Source organism: Medicago truncatula, chromosome 8 (assembly GCF_003473485.1).
Source record: "Medicago truncatula cultivar Jemalong A17 chromosome 8, MtrunA17r5.0-ANR, whole genome shotgun sequence".
NCBI lineage: Eukaryota > Viridiplantae > Streptophyta > Magnoliopsida > Fabales > Fabaceae > Medicago > Medicago truncatula.
Window position 1 is genome coordinate 44,926,390 of NC_053049.1, and position 18,595 is coordinate 44,944,984.

Here is an 18,595-nt window from a genome sequence, read left to right on the forward strand (position 1 = left end):
CTTTTTGATCATCGCCGATCAAACCCTATTTCTTTGGCATTGTAGAAGGAGTGTTATATATTCCTCCCAATTCACCTGATAATTAATTATACAAGGCTCATGCTAATTTAAAGAGCAACTATATATACGAGCAGGGATCAAATTACACCGGTGCAATGTTACACCGCTCAATATCGTTTTATTCGATACATATTTTTCAAATTTGACCGTTGGATTGTAAGTTATATCATATAGATCATTCATGTAAATTTTTACAAAAATCTAAAATCGTTTGATATGTTATTGAGATACACTAAGATTGTCATTGTGAGCTTAACTCAGTTGGTATGAACAATACATAATATATGCAAGGTCCGGGGTTCTAATTCCGGCCACCACAAAAACAAAAAAAAAAGATACACTAAGATTAAAGGTGTTCCATAAAAGAGCATAAATCGTTAATATTGATGTATCTCAATAATATATCAAACGATTATAGATTTTCGTAAAAATATACATGAATGATCTATATGATATAAACTTACAATTCAACTGTCAATTTAAAATTACATAAGGCAAAATTACATAATATTGCAAAAAAATTAACTCTTAAAACTAATATTGCATAGAAATTAAACTTATAATAAATAATCTCACAATAATAATAGTACAACAAAATCTATAAAATCAATTCGTAAGTATCTAAAATATATAAATTTGTCTCATCAATTTATAGCACGGTGTCAATACATTGACCACAATATCTTAATAAATCAAATTTGAAAACTTTATTATTATTTCATTCAAAAAAAAACAAAATTCCCTTATAAAAACTTATTTATCGTTTAGAACTAAGAGATCGATAATTGACGGATCAAATTAGACGTAAGTATCTCATTCATTATTTTCATAAACATAACTTTGATAGCATGTTGCAGGATCTAGAAGTTGGAGTTCGAATCGAGATTCACCTTTTATTTAGAGCCCGTTTGTTAGATATTTAAAAAAAAAAAATCACTTTTAAGAGTTTTACATCCGTTTGTTACATCTTTTAAAAAAAAAAATCAGAATCTAAAAATAATTTAAAAACAGTTTCTCAACAACTCTCAAAAAATATATTTTTTTTAGAGGAGAGAGAAAATATGGTTTAAAAGATTGAACTAATTTTGTAAAAAAAAAATTCATTTTTATATAGCTGTATCCAAACAAACTAGATTATTTGTTTTAAAAAAATGATTTTTATCATAGTAAACAAACGCTAAATAGATTCTGATTTTTCATAAAATCTCTAAATTATTATATGTCAAGATCACTTTTATTTTAATCCATAACGAACGGGCCCTTATTTTAAGAAGTAAATTTTTAACTGTTAAACTATTAAAAAAAATAGTTTGGAGGCAAGAAAGTTGTGGATTATTTCAATAGAGGAAGAAATGACATTTCCGAGTTTGGAGTAATTGTTGATGAATGTAAGAGAAGATGTAGTGTGTATTTTGAAAACTTTAAGGTGAAGTTTAATCGGAAACAAGCAAATGTGGTTGCTCATACACTTGCTAGAGATGCCACTTTATTAGCTAGTCCCTATCTCTTTGATGATGTACCTCTTTGTATTTCGATTTTGATATTTAATGAAAAGCTATAAGCTATTTCCTTTATAAAAAAAAAACTCTATTCATTAAAAGGAGATAATCTTCTCAAGTCTTAAATAAATGAACTTTTATAATAAAAAATGAATTGATTATACAAAGAAGGTTCGAATTGAATAAGGTAAGGCTAGTTTGTTGTACTTGGTAGTAGAAGTAATTTTAAAAAACTGTAGCAAAGAGGCAAAAGACAGAAAGACAGACAAGAGGACACAAAAGCCGTGCTACACAGCAGCGCATGAGAAGTTGATACGAGATCTGCTTCTTCTCTTTCCTTTTATTCTTCTTATTAAACTTTGCTTCTTTCATTTCACTTCATTCTTCCACATTCTACGGAACATCAACATTCAACACTGTATCACCGGAACAGTTCATTTTCCGGTCACCGTCAAATCCTAAGTTTCAGAATTACTTACATGTTTAACTAACTTTGTCGGTGCGAGTGCCTCATTCAAAATGTTCAGATGGAGGAGTGATAAAAACAAAGTCAAAGCTGTTTTCAAACTTCATTTCCATCTCACTCTCACTCAGGTACGGTACTACCTTCACATTTCTTCATCATTCTTTATTTTTTTAACTCCGTATCCGGTATCCGACTCAAGAACCGACTTACCTTGAGACCAATTCAATTGTACATTTGCGGTAGTCAATTGAAGTCTGAACAAAGCTCTGTATGGACTAGTCCAACACAAGAATTGTTCATTATTCATTAAATCAATTTCAATTTTTTTATTTAATTTTGTACTAATGTTTGTATAATTTCAGGTGCTGCAATCTGGTGTGGATTCTTTGGTACTCTCTATAGTTCCTGGAGATAATGGAAAACCAACTACAAGATTAGAGAAAGCCATAGTTCATGATGGAAATTGTAAATGGGAGAATCCTGTTTATGAAGCTGTTAAGTTTAATCAGGACCCTAAGAATGGCAAATTCAGTGAAAAAGTTTATTATTTTGTCATTTCAACGGTATGATTTCTTTTTTTCTTTTCTTTTCTTTTGTTGTTGACTTTTTGGTTGTGTCATGTGAATGTGATGTTTGATTGTGAATTTTTTATATGGTTTCTTGGTTCTATTTTGTGTAGGGATTATCAAAAGCTAGTATCTTTGGAGAAGTTTCTATAGATTTTGCTGATTATGCAGAAGCTACAAAGATTTCTTCTGTTTCTCTTCCCATCAAGAATTCTCATTCCGATGCCGTCTTGCATGTCAGTGTTTGTTCTCTTCAATTTTCTGTTTTTTTTTCTTCAAGTTGTTGAAATTTCTAAGAAAACTAATCAAGAAATTGAGTAGAAATTAGAAAACAATTTTGTGCAACATTGATTTCAGCAGTTCTGATTTTTTGCTTGATGGACAGGTATCTATTCAGAGACTACAAGAAAATAATGATAAAAGGTATGTGGGGATGATTATCTTGATTATTTGACCCTTTTCTGGATATAGATTTTCATTTTGCCTCATACTCAACTGTTTTTTATGACAGATTTTGTTCTTGTTAATTAACATTTGCAGAGAGGAAGAGGAATGTGAAGATGCCAAACAAAAACTCAATGATAGGAGCTTAAGGACCTATTTAAGCACTGGAGATATAGATGGATGCACTAAAAGTGATTCTTCTGAAGTAAGGTTTCACTCATTGGGCCAAAGAATTATTCATTATTGTAAATTTACCTTTACTCAACATATATATTGAACAGTCATGTCCTGTCTTAGAGCAAAAGTTCTCTATTTTTTATCCTTCTTCTATTCTTACGGCAAAAATTATGTTTGAAATTACTAAATTTCGTTTTTCTTTCTAGATTTCACAGGATGTGTCTGCCAGTGCAAACACAAATAGAGCTGGATTGAGTGCTGATTGTAGAACATCTAGTGGATCTGACATTACAATGTCAAGTTCCGATGGAAGCTCTGGACTTGATACTCCCCGAGAACTTGGACTACGAAATACTGGCATCCACCCTGCAACAAATGGTGCTCCTTCAGTCACCAGCCACTCTTCAGAGCTTCAAAATCTTGATGTGGATGGCTTAGCGTCAATGTATGATGTACATCAGAGATCATCACATCTCCGGGACTGCTCAGCTGGTTCAGAACTTGGTCTGAGTATGGACGGTTCAATACATGGCTCTCAAGATGCCCTTCCTCGGGAAAGATCCCATCAAGCAGTGGATATAGAGAATGAAAAACTCAAGGCTGAAGTTGCTGCTTTGGCCAGGCAGGTGGATGTGTCAGACATGGAACTTCAAACTCTTCGGAAACAAATCGTAAAGGAAAGCAAAAGAGGGCAGGAGCTCGCAAAGGAAGTTATCAGCTTGAAAGAGGAAAGAGATACACTCAAGATAGAGTGTGAAAACCTCAAATCTTTTCGCAAACGAAGGGATGAGGCTAAAGTGAGTAGCAGATCACAATTGGAAGGCGGGGATCTTCATACTCTTATTGAAGAAATCAGACAAGAATTGAATCACGAGAAGGACATGAATGCAAATCTCAGACTACAGTTAAATAAGACACAGGAATCAAATGCTGAACTAGTTCTTGCTGTTCAGGACCTCGACGCAATGTTAGAGCAGAAAAATAAGGAAATACATAGTCTTTCCAATAATTACAAACAGACTAAAAACTCCCATGATTTAGGGAGAAATGTCTCTAATTGCGAAACAGACGATGAACAGAAAGAATTGGATGAGCTTGTTAAGGATCAAAGCAGTGCCAAGGAGACACACTTACTTGAGCAAAAAATCACGGATCTCTATGGTGAAATAGAGATGTATAGGAGAGACAAAGATGAGTTAGAGATGCAGATGGAGCAGCTTGCACTGGACTATGAAATTTTGAAACAGGAAAACCATGAATTTGCATATAAGATGGAACAGAGCGAACTGCAAGAACAGCTTAAATTTCAATATGAATGCTCTTCTCCTCCTCCTGGTATAAATGACTTTGAAACACATATCCAGAATCTGGAAAATCAACTCAAGAAACAATCAGATGAATTCTCAAATTCTCTGGCTACCATTGAGTCTCTTGAGAACCAAATCCGCAAGTTAGAGGAGGAACTGGAGAAACAAACCCAAGGATTTGAAGCTGACTTAGATGCAGTGACACATGACAAAATTAAGCAGGAGCAAAGAGCCATTCGAGCTGAGGAAGCTTTGCGAAACACCAGACTTAAAAATGCTAATACTGCAGAGAGGCTTCAAGAAGAATTTAAAAGGCTATCAATGCAGATGGCCACTACATTTGATGCAAATGAGACGGCTACCAGGAGAGCGCTGACAGAAGCAAGTGAACTTCGTGTGCAGAAGAGACTGCTGGAGGAAATGCTGCGTAAAGTCAAAGAAGAGCTTGAATCAGTCAAAGCCGATTATGAGGTAAAACTGAATGAAATTTCCAACAAAAAAGATGCCATGACAGTTCAGATGCAACAGATGTTGTTGGAAATTGACGACAAGTCCATGCAACTTGTAAATCAGAAAAAGCACGAGGAACAAGTTGGCAGGGATTTCTCCGAGGAGATTCAGTTACTAAAAGCTGAGAGTGAAAAGCTTACAGTGGAGATCTCGTGCTTATCTGAGCAATTAAAACAAAATGAAATCTTAAGTTCTGACTTGGAACTTATGAAGAAATCACTCGAGGAATATGAGATTCTTTTAAATACTCGAAAAGAAGAAAGAAATGAGCTTGTGAGTACAGTTGCTTTGTTGAAGAAGGAAGCAGAACGGTCACTTGATGAGCTAAATAGGATGATGCATCTCAAGGATGAAGAGGAGAAAGTGGGTAAACTCTTGCGTTCAGAGTTAGAAGCACTTAAAGCTCAATATAACGACCTGAAACATTCTCTTATTGATGATGAAACTGAGAAAGAAAATCTAAGACAACAAATTTTCCATCTTAACGATGAACTGAAGAAGAAGGACGATGCATTAACCTACATTGAGACTAAAACCATTCCAAAGAACCAAAAAAGTGCTTCAATTCCTCATAACTCCAAAGAAATGACAGATCTGAGAGAGAAAATAAAAATGCTTGAGGTAAATTTTCAAATCCTTTTGGTTTGAGCGGATAGGTCCTTTGAGAAATATGCTTGATAATCAAATGTTAATTCCTCTATAGATATTTTAATCTAGTAATTATCATTTCACTCGACTGTATTTTCCCTTTGATAGAACTAACTTAAGTTTGAGATCTGACAATTGAGCGATGGCATATTAACAAAATGATTTGCTTATGACAGGACCTGATAAAATCAAAGGAGACTGCTTTAGAGGCATCAGCTTCTTCATATTTGGAGAAGGAAAGGGAGCTTCAATCCAAAATCGAGGAACTGGAGGACAAAGTGGAGGAACTCAATCAGAGCATTGCTTCGCCAAAGGTATACCAATTTGTACATCGCAACACTTAAATTTATAAGTAAAATGAAAACATGATGAATTTGTTTAGCATACATATTCACCAAAGCGCATTGATGACTGATAGAAATAAGAGAATGTCAACTATTTTTTCCTGTCATTTATTTCTGATTTGTCTTAGGCAACGATTGATAGTATTTTTGGTTACATGAAGTTTAAATTATAATGTATATCTTGCATGGTATCTTGATTAAGGTTTAATCATGAATTGCTGGTTTATGAATTATGACATAATTGAGCCGTATATCTGCAATAAATATGCATTGTTATGTGCTTCAAACAGGTTGTTGCGGATAAGAGTTTTACTACTACAAGTGACGGATCTGAAGAAGTAAGAGACAAATCAATGGAAACTGAACTGAAAGAGTTGCAAGAAAGATACTCAGAAATGAGTCTCAAATTTGCAGAGGTAGAAGGTGAAAGACAAAAGCTTGTTATGACTGTAAGAAGCCTCAAGAATGCTAGGAAGGGCTAAATATTCCTTCCTGTTATCTTGAGACCTGCATTGTATAGTTGCATCAGTGAAACACTTTCAAATGAATAATTAATGTGTGCTAAGATATATACATCTTATTCTTTTTTCACTCCTTTTCCCCTCCTAAGCCCATCGCAAGGGTACCATATTAGAGTTATCATAGCAGTTTGACAGAGTTTGCAAGGTTTAAGTATTGTTTAGTTACCAATAGTGCTCTTTCTCACCACAATGTTCCAGTAAGATCTGGTGATAATTTTTGTTTTTTGTTTTTGCGGTTATATAATAATATATTCTTTTATTGTATCCTTTAATTGTTATTGTTATAATATACAAATGAGGACATTGCTTTAATTAAATTCAATATGCATACATTTTTTCTGTTGCATTTATTTGCATTATTTGTGTGTGCATTCAAGTGTTTGTTATCCAATACTTTTTATCCTTAGCCTCTATTGGACTAACTTCTCAGCAGTATTAATATTCCAAGCTTTTGAAGGCTTACACTCCCTTTTGACCAGTCACAAAAATCTACTTATTTTGACATAAGAATATACAGTAAGGATGATAATGGTAGACTTCGATACACAGCTCAAGAAAATATAAAATCAGTGGAATAATAATACATACTCCCTCCGTTTCTAAATATAAGCAAATTTTACTTTTTAAGTTCATTCAATTAATGATGTATGTGGTCCATAATATGAACCACATACATCATTAATTGAATGAACCTAAAAAGTGAAATTTGCTTTTAGAACGGAGGGAGTATTGAGCTAACAAACTTCTAGGATTAGTTTGAACCATTGGTTGGAATTTGGATAGAAGTGAGCCGAAGTGTTTTGGTTGTTTTGAAATAAATAGAGGGAAGAAACACTGTATGGACGAACACATGTTATGCTTTAAAAATGGACAGTCTTATATATGCATATAAAAAGGTCACACTAATGAAAGCTGCAATTGTCTATATATCACTTTCACATGCCAGTGTTGTTGTGTTCTAGCAAAAAAACATAAAAAACACAAATGACAAGATGAAAAAAGAAGAGCTACCAACTCCGGTGATGTCTTTATTAATCGCCTGTGTTTCCATTGGAACAAACTCAGGCCTGGTTTTGTGAAATTTAACGGGGATGAGTCGGTAACAAATAATAAAAATTTAGCTTCATGTGGAAGTGTGGTTCGCAATGCTGATGGGAGGTTTTTAGCTGGATATGGGATGAATTTAGGTACTTGCATTGCACTATCACTATGGCTGGGCTATGGGCAATTGCGAATGAGCTTCAAGTGTTCAAGAATCGTGGTTTTATGCATATTGAGATTGAATCTGACTCGATGACAGTCCTATCTCTCATCTCAAATGGGTGTAGTATGTGACACCGTTGCTACAATTTGGTTAGACAAGTTAAAGATTTAATCGAGTTATTTTCATCTTATTCTTTGAATCATGTGCATTGTTGTGAAGCTAACCAAGTTGCTAATGGTCTTGCCAAGTTTGGCCTTAGTTTGCCCCTTAGCATTAGGATTTTTGATGTAACTTAATTCCTAACTTTCTCAAGAGGCTTTTAGTTTGTATTTTTTCTTTCTTTTTGTTGGGGCTTGTCTCTTTATTTTCACCACAAAAACAAACTTAATAACATTTAGCTATATATAAATTTTTTATATGTATTATTTACTGTTAAGAATTTGATTTATGTTTTAAATTTTAATATTGATTTATGTTTCATAACAAGGATCTTATAAGTTCTAACGTGTAGGATCAGATAGTTTTATGTCCAATATTGACAGAAAAAGAAATCTTCTTAAACACAAACATTTGAACCAACAAAAGGCTCAATATTGATGTGCATGGCGTACCAACAATGACTGTGAAATATAGGGATGGACCATTGAAGCATATCTCATAACTGGGGCCACATATATGATGTATATACAGAATTGCAGAAATGCATAGAGCAAGCCAATAAGGAGAATGCATTTTTTGTAGTCTGAAAATGATTATTCACTTTGTCTAGTGGTTAGGGTGGGTGTTCAATCCAAATATCATTATTTTTATGCAACCAATTATTCAGCATATCTTTTTGTCTTATACTTACAATGTGGAACCCTTGCATAGTAGCAAAATTTGGGGTTGCAGTCAAGCCAGCTGTAACTTAATATTAGTTCCTCCTCCTTCACACTTGTGGATTGCCTCTGGTTTCTTATCTCTAACAACTTGACCCAAAATTCCACTGAAAGGGAGAGTGGAAATGGATCTATATACATCATTGAATCGTAGTAGCAAAAGTAGTTTTCACTTGTGGAAAGATTGTTTTAATTCAAATGTGAATAATTAGTCCTGAATTTGATAAGACTTGAGCTAAATAAAGGTCCATATATCCAATATGTAAAGATTTTGAGTCAAGACATTGTCTCAACTCTCACTTCAGCATATTGATTTGAGGCACACATCCTACCATCCTCGTTTTAACTTTGCATTTATGGTAACGGTGAATACATCAATATTTAATAAAAAAAAATGTAGTAAAAATATTACCATTATCTTTCTTTAGCAAACTTCAAGTATTTAGCAATTTCAGACCATCTCATATGGTCTTGATATAACATGAAATGATGGTTTCCAAAACGTTATTTGTGAGTTTGATTTTGAAGGGATCCAATTTCTCATAGCCTAATTTCTTTGCTGCTTGTTTTATTTATTTTCCATTGACATAAAATCCATCGACATAAAATTTGAACATGCATGCATGTCTGGATTCACATTAAGAATGATAGAATCACGGCGAGTCACCACGTTTGGACTAAAGTTGCACTTTGGAGCACATTGTCACTGTGATTTTACCAAACTCACCGTTCATCCAAACATACGTTAAGAGTTACAAAGCCTTTCTTCATGAAAGAGATGTGTATTCGATTGAGGAACTCAAAAGTCTTTGTTCCTTGTAACAATCTTAAGAAATAGTTCAACCAGAAAACTGTAATGATCCAAAATTGAGTTGAGCAAGTTAAGTCATCACGATGATAAGTTAGTTAAGGAACTGGAAATCCAGGAAGCTTAATAAGGCTTGAGGCAAAGGCTAACTAACTCTCAATTTCCTCTCTATGTTATTCTTCTTGTCATTCTTTTACATTCTCACTTGTAATGATTACTATTCCTCCTACTTGTGTTGATCACAATTCCGTTCAATAAAAATAGTAACCTTCTTCAATACTTGTATCATCACAGAAACTCAAATTTTAACCAAACCAAAGATTAAAAATATAATTAATTCTATCTTTTTCATTGTAAACAATATATATATGTATACATAAACATATCTCTCTAATTACATATCCTGATGTTGCTCAGTGAAAATAAAAAAAAATATCCCGATGAAGCTCACGATCTTTTTATACAAACTTAAGCCAAACACTAATTACAAAACTTACAAGACAGCAAACAATGGAAAAAGTGTACAAAAGCGAAAAGTTTTTGAAATAAGGGCCTTCAAATGAATTGTTGCATAGTATGAAGTATCTACAATAAGCCGCATATTGATCCATAGACCGTTATCAAAGCCATTATAAGGGCATGATGCATGATCCGTTCCAGCGGCCAAGTCCAACGTTAGAACATCATTACTTAGAACAACCCCTGACGATGACTGTTTTTGCTTTGCATCTGCAATGATTTGTCCATCTTTGTTTACTATCCGAAAAGCAAATGATTTTCCTATACTGATTCTTTCTATGCATAAATTTTGGCACCCCACTTTAATCTGGCAAGCTATTTTCCCTGTAATAATCTTATGACATCTTTTGACTTGAAACCATGGTTGCTCCTCCTGGCTTCTAATATTAGAGTTGCTGCAATATTTGTGTCCTTCCCAACATCCAAAAGCTAGTAATCTCTGCAAAATACAGATAAAAATTAATTATAAATAAGTTAAATTCAACATTAAATTATTAGTAGATGTCTTGGTGAGAGATATTATTGCTTAACTAGTAGAGTGGCATATATGGTGTACTGTAGATACCTTTTTGATGGTGCAGAGAACGTTTCCTTTTAGATTCATGAGATTTACTTCTCTTCCACCCTTTCTGTCATAGTTTTCAACTCGGTAAACGATGTCACCATTTGAATCATAGGCAGTACAACCATTGGAGTGAAGAACAAGTGATTTCATCCATACAGTATACGTTTCTCTTTTATTAGAGATGCAGTTGATGGATTCTTGATGTGGATAAACTTTGGCCATTTTTTGTTACTATTATGATTGTGATATTCAAGAGGATCAAGCTTCTAATTAATTGGTGACGGTTGAAAGAAGAATATGTGTAAGTGTGTAACCTGCTTATTTATATGCCTATTCTATTTTAGGCCCTACTAAACTAATTTGGCCATTTCATGGAAGCACTTTTTGGAGAGAATTCAGTATAATATCATACCACTTGTGGGAAAAGTGCTTCAAATTAGTTAATTAATTACTAACCAAATAAAAAAGAGTGACGAAGTTCAAACCCCCCGAGTTATCAACCACATTCTTCTTATGCACTGTTTGGTAAACAAAAGTATACACACAACTGCGGAGAATAATTCAATTAGAGATCAATTTAAGGAGTTGGTTTATATCAACACGTGTTTTTCACATGCAACCACTAGAGATCGAACTTATGACCAAATGATTAAAAGACTCAAAGATCTACTACTTGTAACATACCACATTGATAGTTTCTATACCATAGTAAAAATTTAAAAACCTTAATGGATGTTACCGTCATGTTTTATGTGGATTGAACACTTATCCGTCTTCATATCATTACATTATTTAATCTCAAAATTACTGCTGTATAGTAGGAAGCTGCTTTCATAAAAACAGACGAAGATATTGTCACAAATTATGGTTTGACAGATATGAAATTACACATCCCAATTCTTTTGAAGCTAGTATAATTTATATTTGAATTAAGAAAGCAAAGATAATAATATGAAATTACACATTCTAACTTTTTACCATCTGACTATATATCCTATGGCATTAACTTGATCCTAGTAAATTTTATATATGTGTACATGTACATATCTCTCTAATTACAGATCCTGATGATGCTCAGTGGAAAAAAAAGATCCAGGTGAAGCTCATGATCTTTTTATGCAAACTGAGCTAAATACTAGTCAAGACAACAAACAATGGAAAATGTGAACAAAATCAAAAAGTTTTCCGAATCATAGCCTTCAAATGAATTGTGCATATAGTATGAAATAACTACATTTTACCGCATATCAATCCGTAGACCGTTATCAAAGCCATTATAAGAGAATGATCCGTGCCAGCCGCCAAATCCAAAGTTAGAATATCATTACTCAGAACAACCCCGGATGACGACAGTTTTTGCTTTGCCTCTGCAATGATTTCTCCATCTTTGTTTATAATCCTAAAAGCAAATGATTTTCCTATACTGATTCTTTCTATACACAAATTTTGGCACCCCACTTTAATCTGGCAAGCTATTTTCCCAGAGAAAACCTTATGACATCTTTTAACTTTGAACCATGGTTGCTCCTCTTGGCTTTTTAAACTTGAATTATTGCAATATTTGTAGCCTTCCCAACATCCAAAAGCTAGTAATGTCTTTTTGATGGTGCAGAGAAGATTGCCTTGTTGATCCATGAGATTGACTTCTCTTTTACCTTTTTTGTCGTAGTTATCAACACGATAAACGATGTTACCCTTTGAATCATAGACAGTGCAACCATTGGAGTGTAGAACAAGTGATTTCATCCATACAGTATATCTCTCTCTTTTATTAGACCTGCTGATGAGACAATGATCATGGGATTTAGAGGATGTTGTGGATTCTTGATGAGGATAAACTTTGCCCATTGTCTGTTATGTTATTGTGAGTAATGTGATATTTGATAAGAGCTTCTGATTAATTGGTGTGTGTTAAAAGAATCGTTGTGACCATCTTATTTATATGCCCTACAGTAACAGTAACTTGGCTGTTTCTTGGAAGCACCATATGTCGATAATTCAGTTTAATATCATCCATCCCACTCGTGGATAAATTAATATATCCCCTGATCTTTCAACAAGCTTCTCCTTCTCCTTCTCCTTCTTCTTACTGTTTATTTATAAATTAATATATCCTCATGTGCATAGCTGGAGACTAACTGAGATCAATTTAAGGAATTTACATATCTCAACAGCCAACAGGTGCTTTCCTAAAATGCACTGGCTAGAGATTTAACCTCCAACCAAATGATTAAAAAATACTTAAAACCATCCACCACTCACTAGTGCCACACCAAATTTACTACTCCCTCCGTCCCTACATGTAAACCCCCATTTGACTTTATTTTTGTCCTTAAATGTAAACCTCATTTCAAATTACTACATGCATTTAATATTATTTTCCTAAACATACAACTAATCAATACTACTAACTTGTCTTGAAATATGAAAAGTCAAATTTAATACACATATATATAAAAATGGATGGTTCACGCCTCATGGTGTATGAATTTGGTTTTAAAAATGGTATATATATATATATATTATTGGATGCAAAATTTAACATCAAATGTACACTGACTTAGTGGCAACAAAGAATGACAATATCTCATAGGTGCTTAGTTTGACTCCCTCCCGCTACAGGACAATTTTTTTTTTCTTTCTTAGGGTGAGTTGTATATACATGAACACTTAAACACTCACTTTCTAGGGGTGAGTCAAATGTTCAATCCAAAGACTAATCTATTAAATAGGAGAACATCATAATTTAAATAATACTACATTAAACATTTTTATCGATCCGGACTCCTAATATAATCTACCAAATTTTGGGGAGTGGAACAACCTGAGGTGATAAACTATTATGGACAAAATGGATTTTTAATTTCTCCTCTCTTTTATTTTTATTTTTATTGTTATTGTTATAAATAATTTCCTCTGTATTTGTGTGTGTGAGAACTGAGAACTCAGACTCATCAGGCATAAGTGGAATCATATCCCATCAATAAAGCATTTTTTAGGCCATAGATTGGTCGTGGAGTTTAGTATAAAATAAGCAGGGGACCAAAGCCAACACAACACGGCTTAATAGTTCGGATGAGTTAGTTTATGTGTCTCTGACTTTTAATTGAAATTTTTATTTAATTATTTAACTAGATAGCACTTATGAAAACGACCTCCCTTTTTGAAAAGTAATTTGGAAAACATAGTCCTAGATAGATAGGATTGAACTAAAAACAACTTTCGAATGTAGTAACGTATAGTTCATTTTCGATTATTATAAATGGTGGCTGTTGATGTCATGACTGCAGACAAGTGCTTGCCTTTGTTCTTGTGATAAAATAAATGAATTAATTCATTAATGATCGGTGGCGGCAGTGCATGTCATAGACAAAATGGAGTAGCATATTCTTGTTTATATATTGTATTACACATCAAAATTAATCATTATCCTTTTTATGAACAAAGTGGGTGTTAGGTAAACATAACACTAATACTATGCATTATGTGAATAAATTATGCTCAACTTTTGATATGGTAATGCTAGCTGAAATTTTCTATGTACATTTTTATTTATTTTAAAGAATTTGTAAATTTTGATTGGATTCATGACACGTTTGATATTTATGAAAAAAGAGACAAGTATCAAAATTGGGTAAACTCTAGCATATATATTCAGACTTCAGAGTTATCACGTTATTAATAATGAAACTGAGAAAGAAAAATGAGGAAAGCAAATTTTGCATCTTAATGGCGATCGGAACTGAAGAAGAAAGAAGGACGATGCATTAACCAACATTGAGAAGATAGTAATAATGAATGAATTAATGCCCACAGCTTAATTTCAGATGGAACTAAAACCATTCCAAAGAACAAAAGCGCTTAATTAATTATGATATGCTCTTTCTCACTGCAACATTCCAGTAAGATCCCATGATAATCTGTTCTTTTTGTTTTGTTAACAGTCTAATGACTAGATTTCACCCCATGCCACCCCGACATATCACAATTCATTGTCCCGGTTAACTAACCGATCGAGCTATTCATTTATTTACATTTTTTATTTTTAAAAATAGTCAATACAGTATATGGACAAACACGTGGTTGGGCTTTATACATGCATTGACTATATTATTGCAAACTGTTATCTCTATACGTATCATGTTCACATGCCAATGTTGTTATGTTCTATAAAACACAGATGACAAAATGAAAAAAATAGATAAGATGATATATAATCCTGATCATATAACATATTCTCACGTGTATTGTCATATAATTTAAGGGTGATGCCCTAATGACATTTCTTAAGAATAAAAAATGGAAATGAAAATTTGTAGTAAAAATCAGTGTTTTTTTTTTTTGTCAAGTAAATATCAATTTTTAAAGTTTTGGAATATTTTTTTAAGGAATTTTAAATGCACAAATCTTAAAATAAAAATTTATTTTTTAAGTTTTTAATCAATGTTAAAAGTTTTTGAATTTCATGGCCAATATTGACCTAATGAAATCTTTTGAAAAACGAGCTGTAAAGAAATATAGAGACTGATGATTGAAGCATATTTAGACCCCACGCGAATGTGTTGTTCCTCCTGCATATACAACATTGCAGAAAACATGCATAATTATAACACACACCATTAAGGGGGATGCCGCTTTTTTGGTATGAAAATGATTATGCACCTTGTCACAAAACCAAACAAAACAACAAATAATCAAAATATTCATGCACAACTCAAATCAATAAATAATCAAACATTCTTACCCCAATGTCACACCTTCAACTTTGTAATACTTTATCATTCTATATATATATATATATACACACACTTTTTGTCGTGAATATGTTTTCAAATTTTATTGTTTAGCTTTTAGTGGTGATTATTTAGATGAAAGCTTGATTCAAATCATGTTGTTCAAAATAGGTTCAAGTATGATTTTTGGCTTGGTTCATTGAATTAAGGGTGCATATTTGAATCATTTTGCTGAAAATCGCTTTTTAATGTTTTCCGTATGGTATGATTTGAATCACAGTTAAAAGCCTGATAGGCCGATTCGAATCATGTTATTTTTGCCTTTAAAAGTAGAGTCTAAAGTCATATTTTAACACATTAGAAAAGTAGAAATACAAAAGTGAATCGAGACTTTTGTGTTGAGAACTATTTGGTAAGGTTCTAGGGTTGAGAAACATATTGTAAACATCTTGAAAAGTTAGGAATCATATTAGGGAAAGGATTTAAGCTTTTTCTATTAAGTTCTTAAGTGAAAATTATTGAGGGTTGAGAGAAAGAGAAAACTGGAAATTAGAGTTTTTTCATTTGTCTCCCGCATATGTATGTCATTTTCGATCGAACTTCATAAACAATCTCAGTGTCATTTGTCTACTCTCTTCATCATTGTCTTGATTGATTGTTTGGATCATCTCCGCACATATGATCTTTATTTACACAATATAACAGGAAAGTCACACATGGACTAAGTTAGAAAAATAAAACGGTACGGTTATTTGCTAAAAAAAATAAAACGGTTACATCATTAACTGCCAAACAAACTCACAATAACATAATTAACCAACTCTAACACACTTTTTTAATTGTATTAATTAGTAAAGTGCTGCAACACCTAATTTTCTCTAGAGAAACTCAGATTCTTATCAAATAAAATTTCTTTTTATTTTGTTTCCAATTCCTATCATTCATGATTAAAATCATGATCAAGAATTGCCAATGTTCTCTACCAGTCTCTCTCCCTTATCTAGTATTTTTCTAGCCGGCTCTGTATGGGCATCAAATTCTTCAAAGCCTGGTATCTTTGCTACGTGTTGTATTCATTCCCATTGACAAAAAAATATGAACTTAGATGTTTGGATTCATGGTGAGAATGATAGAATCATAGCAAATCATGACGAATTTGACTGAACTACACTTTGGAGCACAAGACAATATAATTTTACTAAACTCACCGTGAATCCATACATACCATAAAAGTTTCATAAAAGAGAAATCTGGAGACTCAAATTCTTATTTCCTTGTAACAATCTTAACTCAAATTTTAACGCAAACCAAAGATCAAATATATAATTAATTCTATCTTTTTTCTTTGTATACAATATATATATGTGTACTTGTACATATCTCTATAATTACAGTTCCTGATGATGCTCAGTAAAAAAAAAGAAGATCCTGATGAAGCTCATGATCTTTTTATACAAACTGAGCTAAACACTAGTTGCAAAACTTTACAAGACATCAGACGATGGAAAAAGTGTAGAAAAGCAAAAAGTTTGCCCAATCAGGGCCTTAAAATGAATTGAATTGTGCATAAAAATCTCTTAGTATGAAATATAATCTACATCAAGCCGCATATCAATCCATATACCGTTATCAAAGCCGTAATAAGGGAATGATCCACGCCGGTGGCCAAATCCAACGTTAGAACATCGTTACTCAGAACAACCCCTGAGGATGACTGTTTTTGCTTTGCCTCAGCAATGATTTCTCCATCTTTGTTTACTATCCGAAAAGCAAATGATTTTCCTATACTGATTCTTTCTATACACAAATTTTGGCTCCCCACTTTAATCTGGCAAGCTATTTTCCCAGAGAAAACCTTATGACATCTTTTAACTTGAAACCATGGTTGTTCCTTTTGGCTTCTAAAAGTAGAATTGTTGCAATATTTGTGGCCTTCCCAACATCCAAAAACTAGTAATCTCTTTTTGATGGTGCAGAGAACATTGCCTTGTAGATCCATGAGATTCACTTCTCTTCCACCTTTCTTGTCATAGTTATCAACTCGATAAACGATGTTACCCTTTGAATCATAGACAGTGCAACCATTGGAGTGGAGAACAAGTGATTTCATCCATACAGTATATGTTTCTCTTTTATTAGACCTGCTGATGAGAGAATCAGAGGATGTGGATTCTTGATGTGGATGAACTTTGGCCATTTTTTGTTACTATTATGATTGTGATATTCAAGAGGATTGAGCTTCTATTAATTGGTGTATGTTTTGATTTTTGAAAGAAGTGTGGTGATCAACAGCTTATTTATATGCCTAATGTTCCTACACTAACTTGGCTGTTTCTTAGAAGCGCCTTTTTGGAAATAATAATTCAGTTCAATGTACTCGTGGAAAAAGTGATTCAAATTAGTTAATTAGTAACTGAGTGACAAGTTCAAACCCCCGGAGTTTTCAACCAACTTGTTCTTATTGATTTTTTTATGGGAAAAAAAATATCCTTATGCACAAATGTAGAGACAAATTATTTGAGATAAATTCCCTTAAAAAAATAAGTAACTGAGATCAATTCAAGGAGTTCATCTCTTTCAACATGTGTTTTTCATATGCAGTTGTTAGAGATTGAATCTACGAACAAATGGTTAAAAGACACTACCATACCACGTTGATAGTTCTGACATACGCACCATCATGCCAAACACATGCTTTATGTGGATCGAGCATTAATCCATCTTCATATAATTAAATTTAATCACAAAAAATGTTGTTGTGTTATGTCTTAAAATCTCAGTTGTCTTGCGCCAGGTAGCTAACAGGAACTGCGAGCGGGTGGATTTTCATGTTTAAGGCTTTTCGCCACTGTCTTATCCGCGAGGCAGGTAAAAATGGGGCATTGGGAATTCAATGTATCATGAGAATAAAGTAAGTGTAGCAGAGATTAGGATGTTGTGTTGGATGAGTGGTAAGACTAGACATAATAGGATTAAGAATGACACCATTAGAGAGAGAGAGTGGGGGTAGCACCTATAGTAGAAAAGTTGGTAGAAAATAGGTTTAGATGGTTTGGGCATGTAGAGAGAAGATCTGTAGATGCCGTGGTAAGAAGAGTAGATCAAATGGAGGAGAGTCAAGTTAAAAGAGGTAGAGGAAGACCTAAGAAAACTATTAGAGAAACCATTAGAAAGGATTTAGAGGTCAGTGAGTTGGATCCAAATTTGGTGTGTGATAGAACACTATGACATCATTTGATCCATGTAGCCAACCCCACTTAGTGGGATAAAACTTCGTTGTTGTTGTTGTTGTTTTCTTTTCTTGAGGTGAGTCAAAGATACAAAAAAAAATATGCTACGAAATTCA

The 18,595-nt window shown here is 33.2% G+C and overlaps 3 protein-coding genes and 1 pseudogene across 3 annotated transcripts; 1 reads left to right on the top strand and 3 right to left on the bottom strand.

The window, feature by feature from the left end:
* Window positions 1-1,761: 1,761 nt before the first annotated feature.
* LOC25502041 (myosin-11) lies at window positions 1,762-6,854 on the top strand. Its single transcript, XM_013591566.3, has 8 exons — window positions 1,762-2,153; window positions 2,388-2,588; window positions 2,705-2,827; window positions 2,977-3,014; window positions 3,132-3,240; window positions 3,419-5,650; window positions 5,854-5,991; window positions 6,312-6,854. The coding sequence occupies exons 1-8, from the start codon at window positions 2,079-2,081 to the stop codon at window positions 6,501-6,503; spliced, it is 3,108 nt and encodes a 1,035-aa protein (XP_013447020.2). The 5' UTR covers window positions 1,762-2,078; the 3' UTR covers window positions 6,504-6,854.
* Window positions 6,855-9,760: 2,906 nt separating this feature from the next.
* On the bottom strand, window positions 9,761-11,326 carry LOC25502042 (protein LURP-one-related 4-like; annotated as a pseudogene).
* An 87-nt stretch (window positions 11,327-11,413) lies between these two features.
* LOC25502043 (protein LURP-one-related 4) lies at window positions 11,414-12,528 on the bottom strand. The gene has a single exon (XM_013591568.3). It carries the CDS (start codon window positions 12,362-12,364, stop codon window positions 11,747-11,749), a length of 618 nt encoding a protein of 205 aa, XP_013447022.1. The 5' UTR covers window positions 12,365-12,528; the 3' UTR covers window positions 11,414-11,746.
* A 4,042-nt stretch (window positions 12,529-16,570) lies between these two features.
* LOC25502044 (protein LURP-one-related 4) lies at window positions 16,571-17,603 on the bottom strand. The gene has a single exon (XM_013591569.3). It carries the CDS (start codon window positions 17,444-17,446, stop codon window positions 16,844-16,846), a length of 603 nt encoding a protein of 200 aa, XP_013447023.1. The 5' UTR covers window positions 17,447-17,603; the 3' UTR covers window positions 16,571-16,843.
* Between the last annotated feature and the right edge of the window lie 992 nt (window positions 17,604-18,595).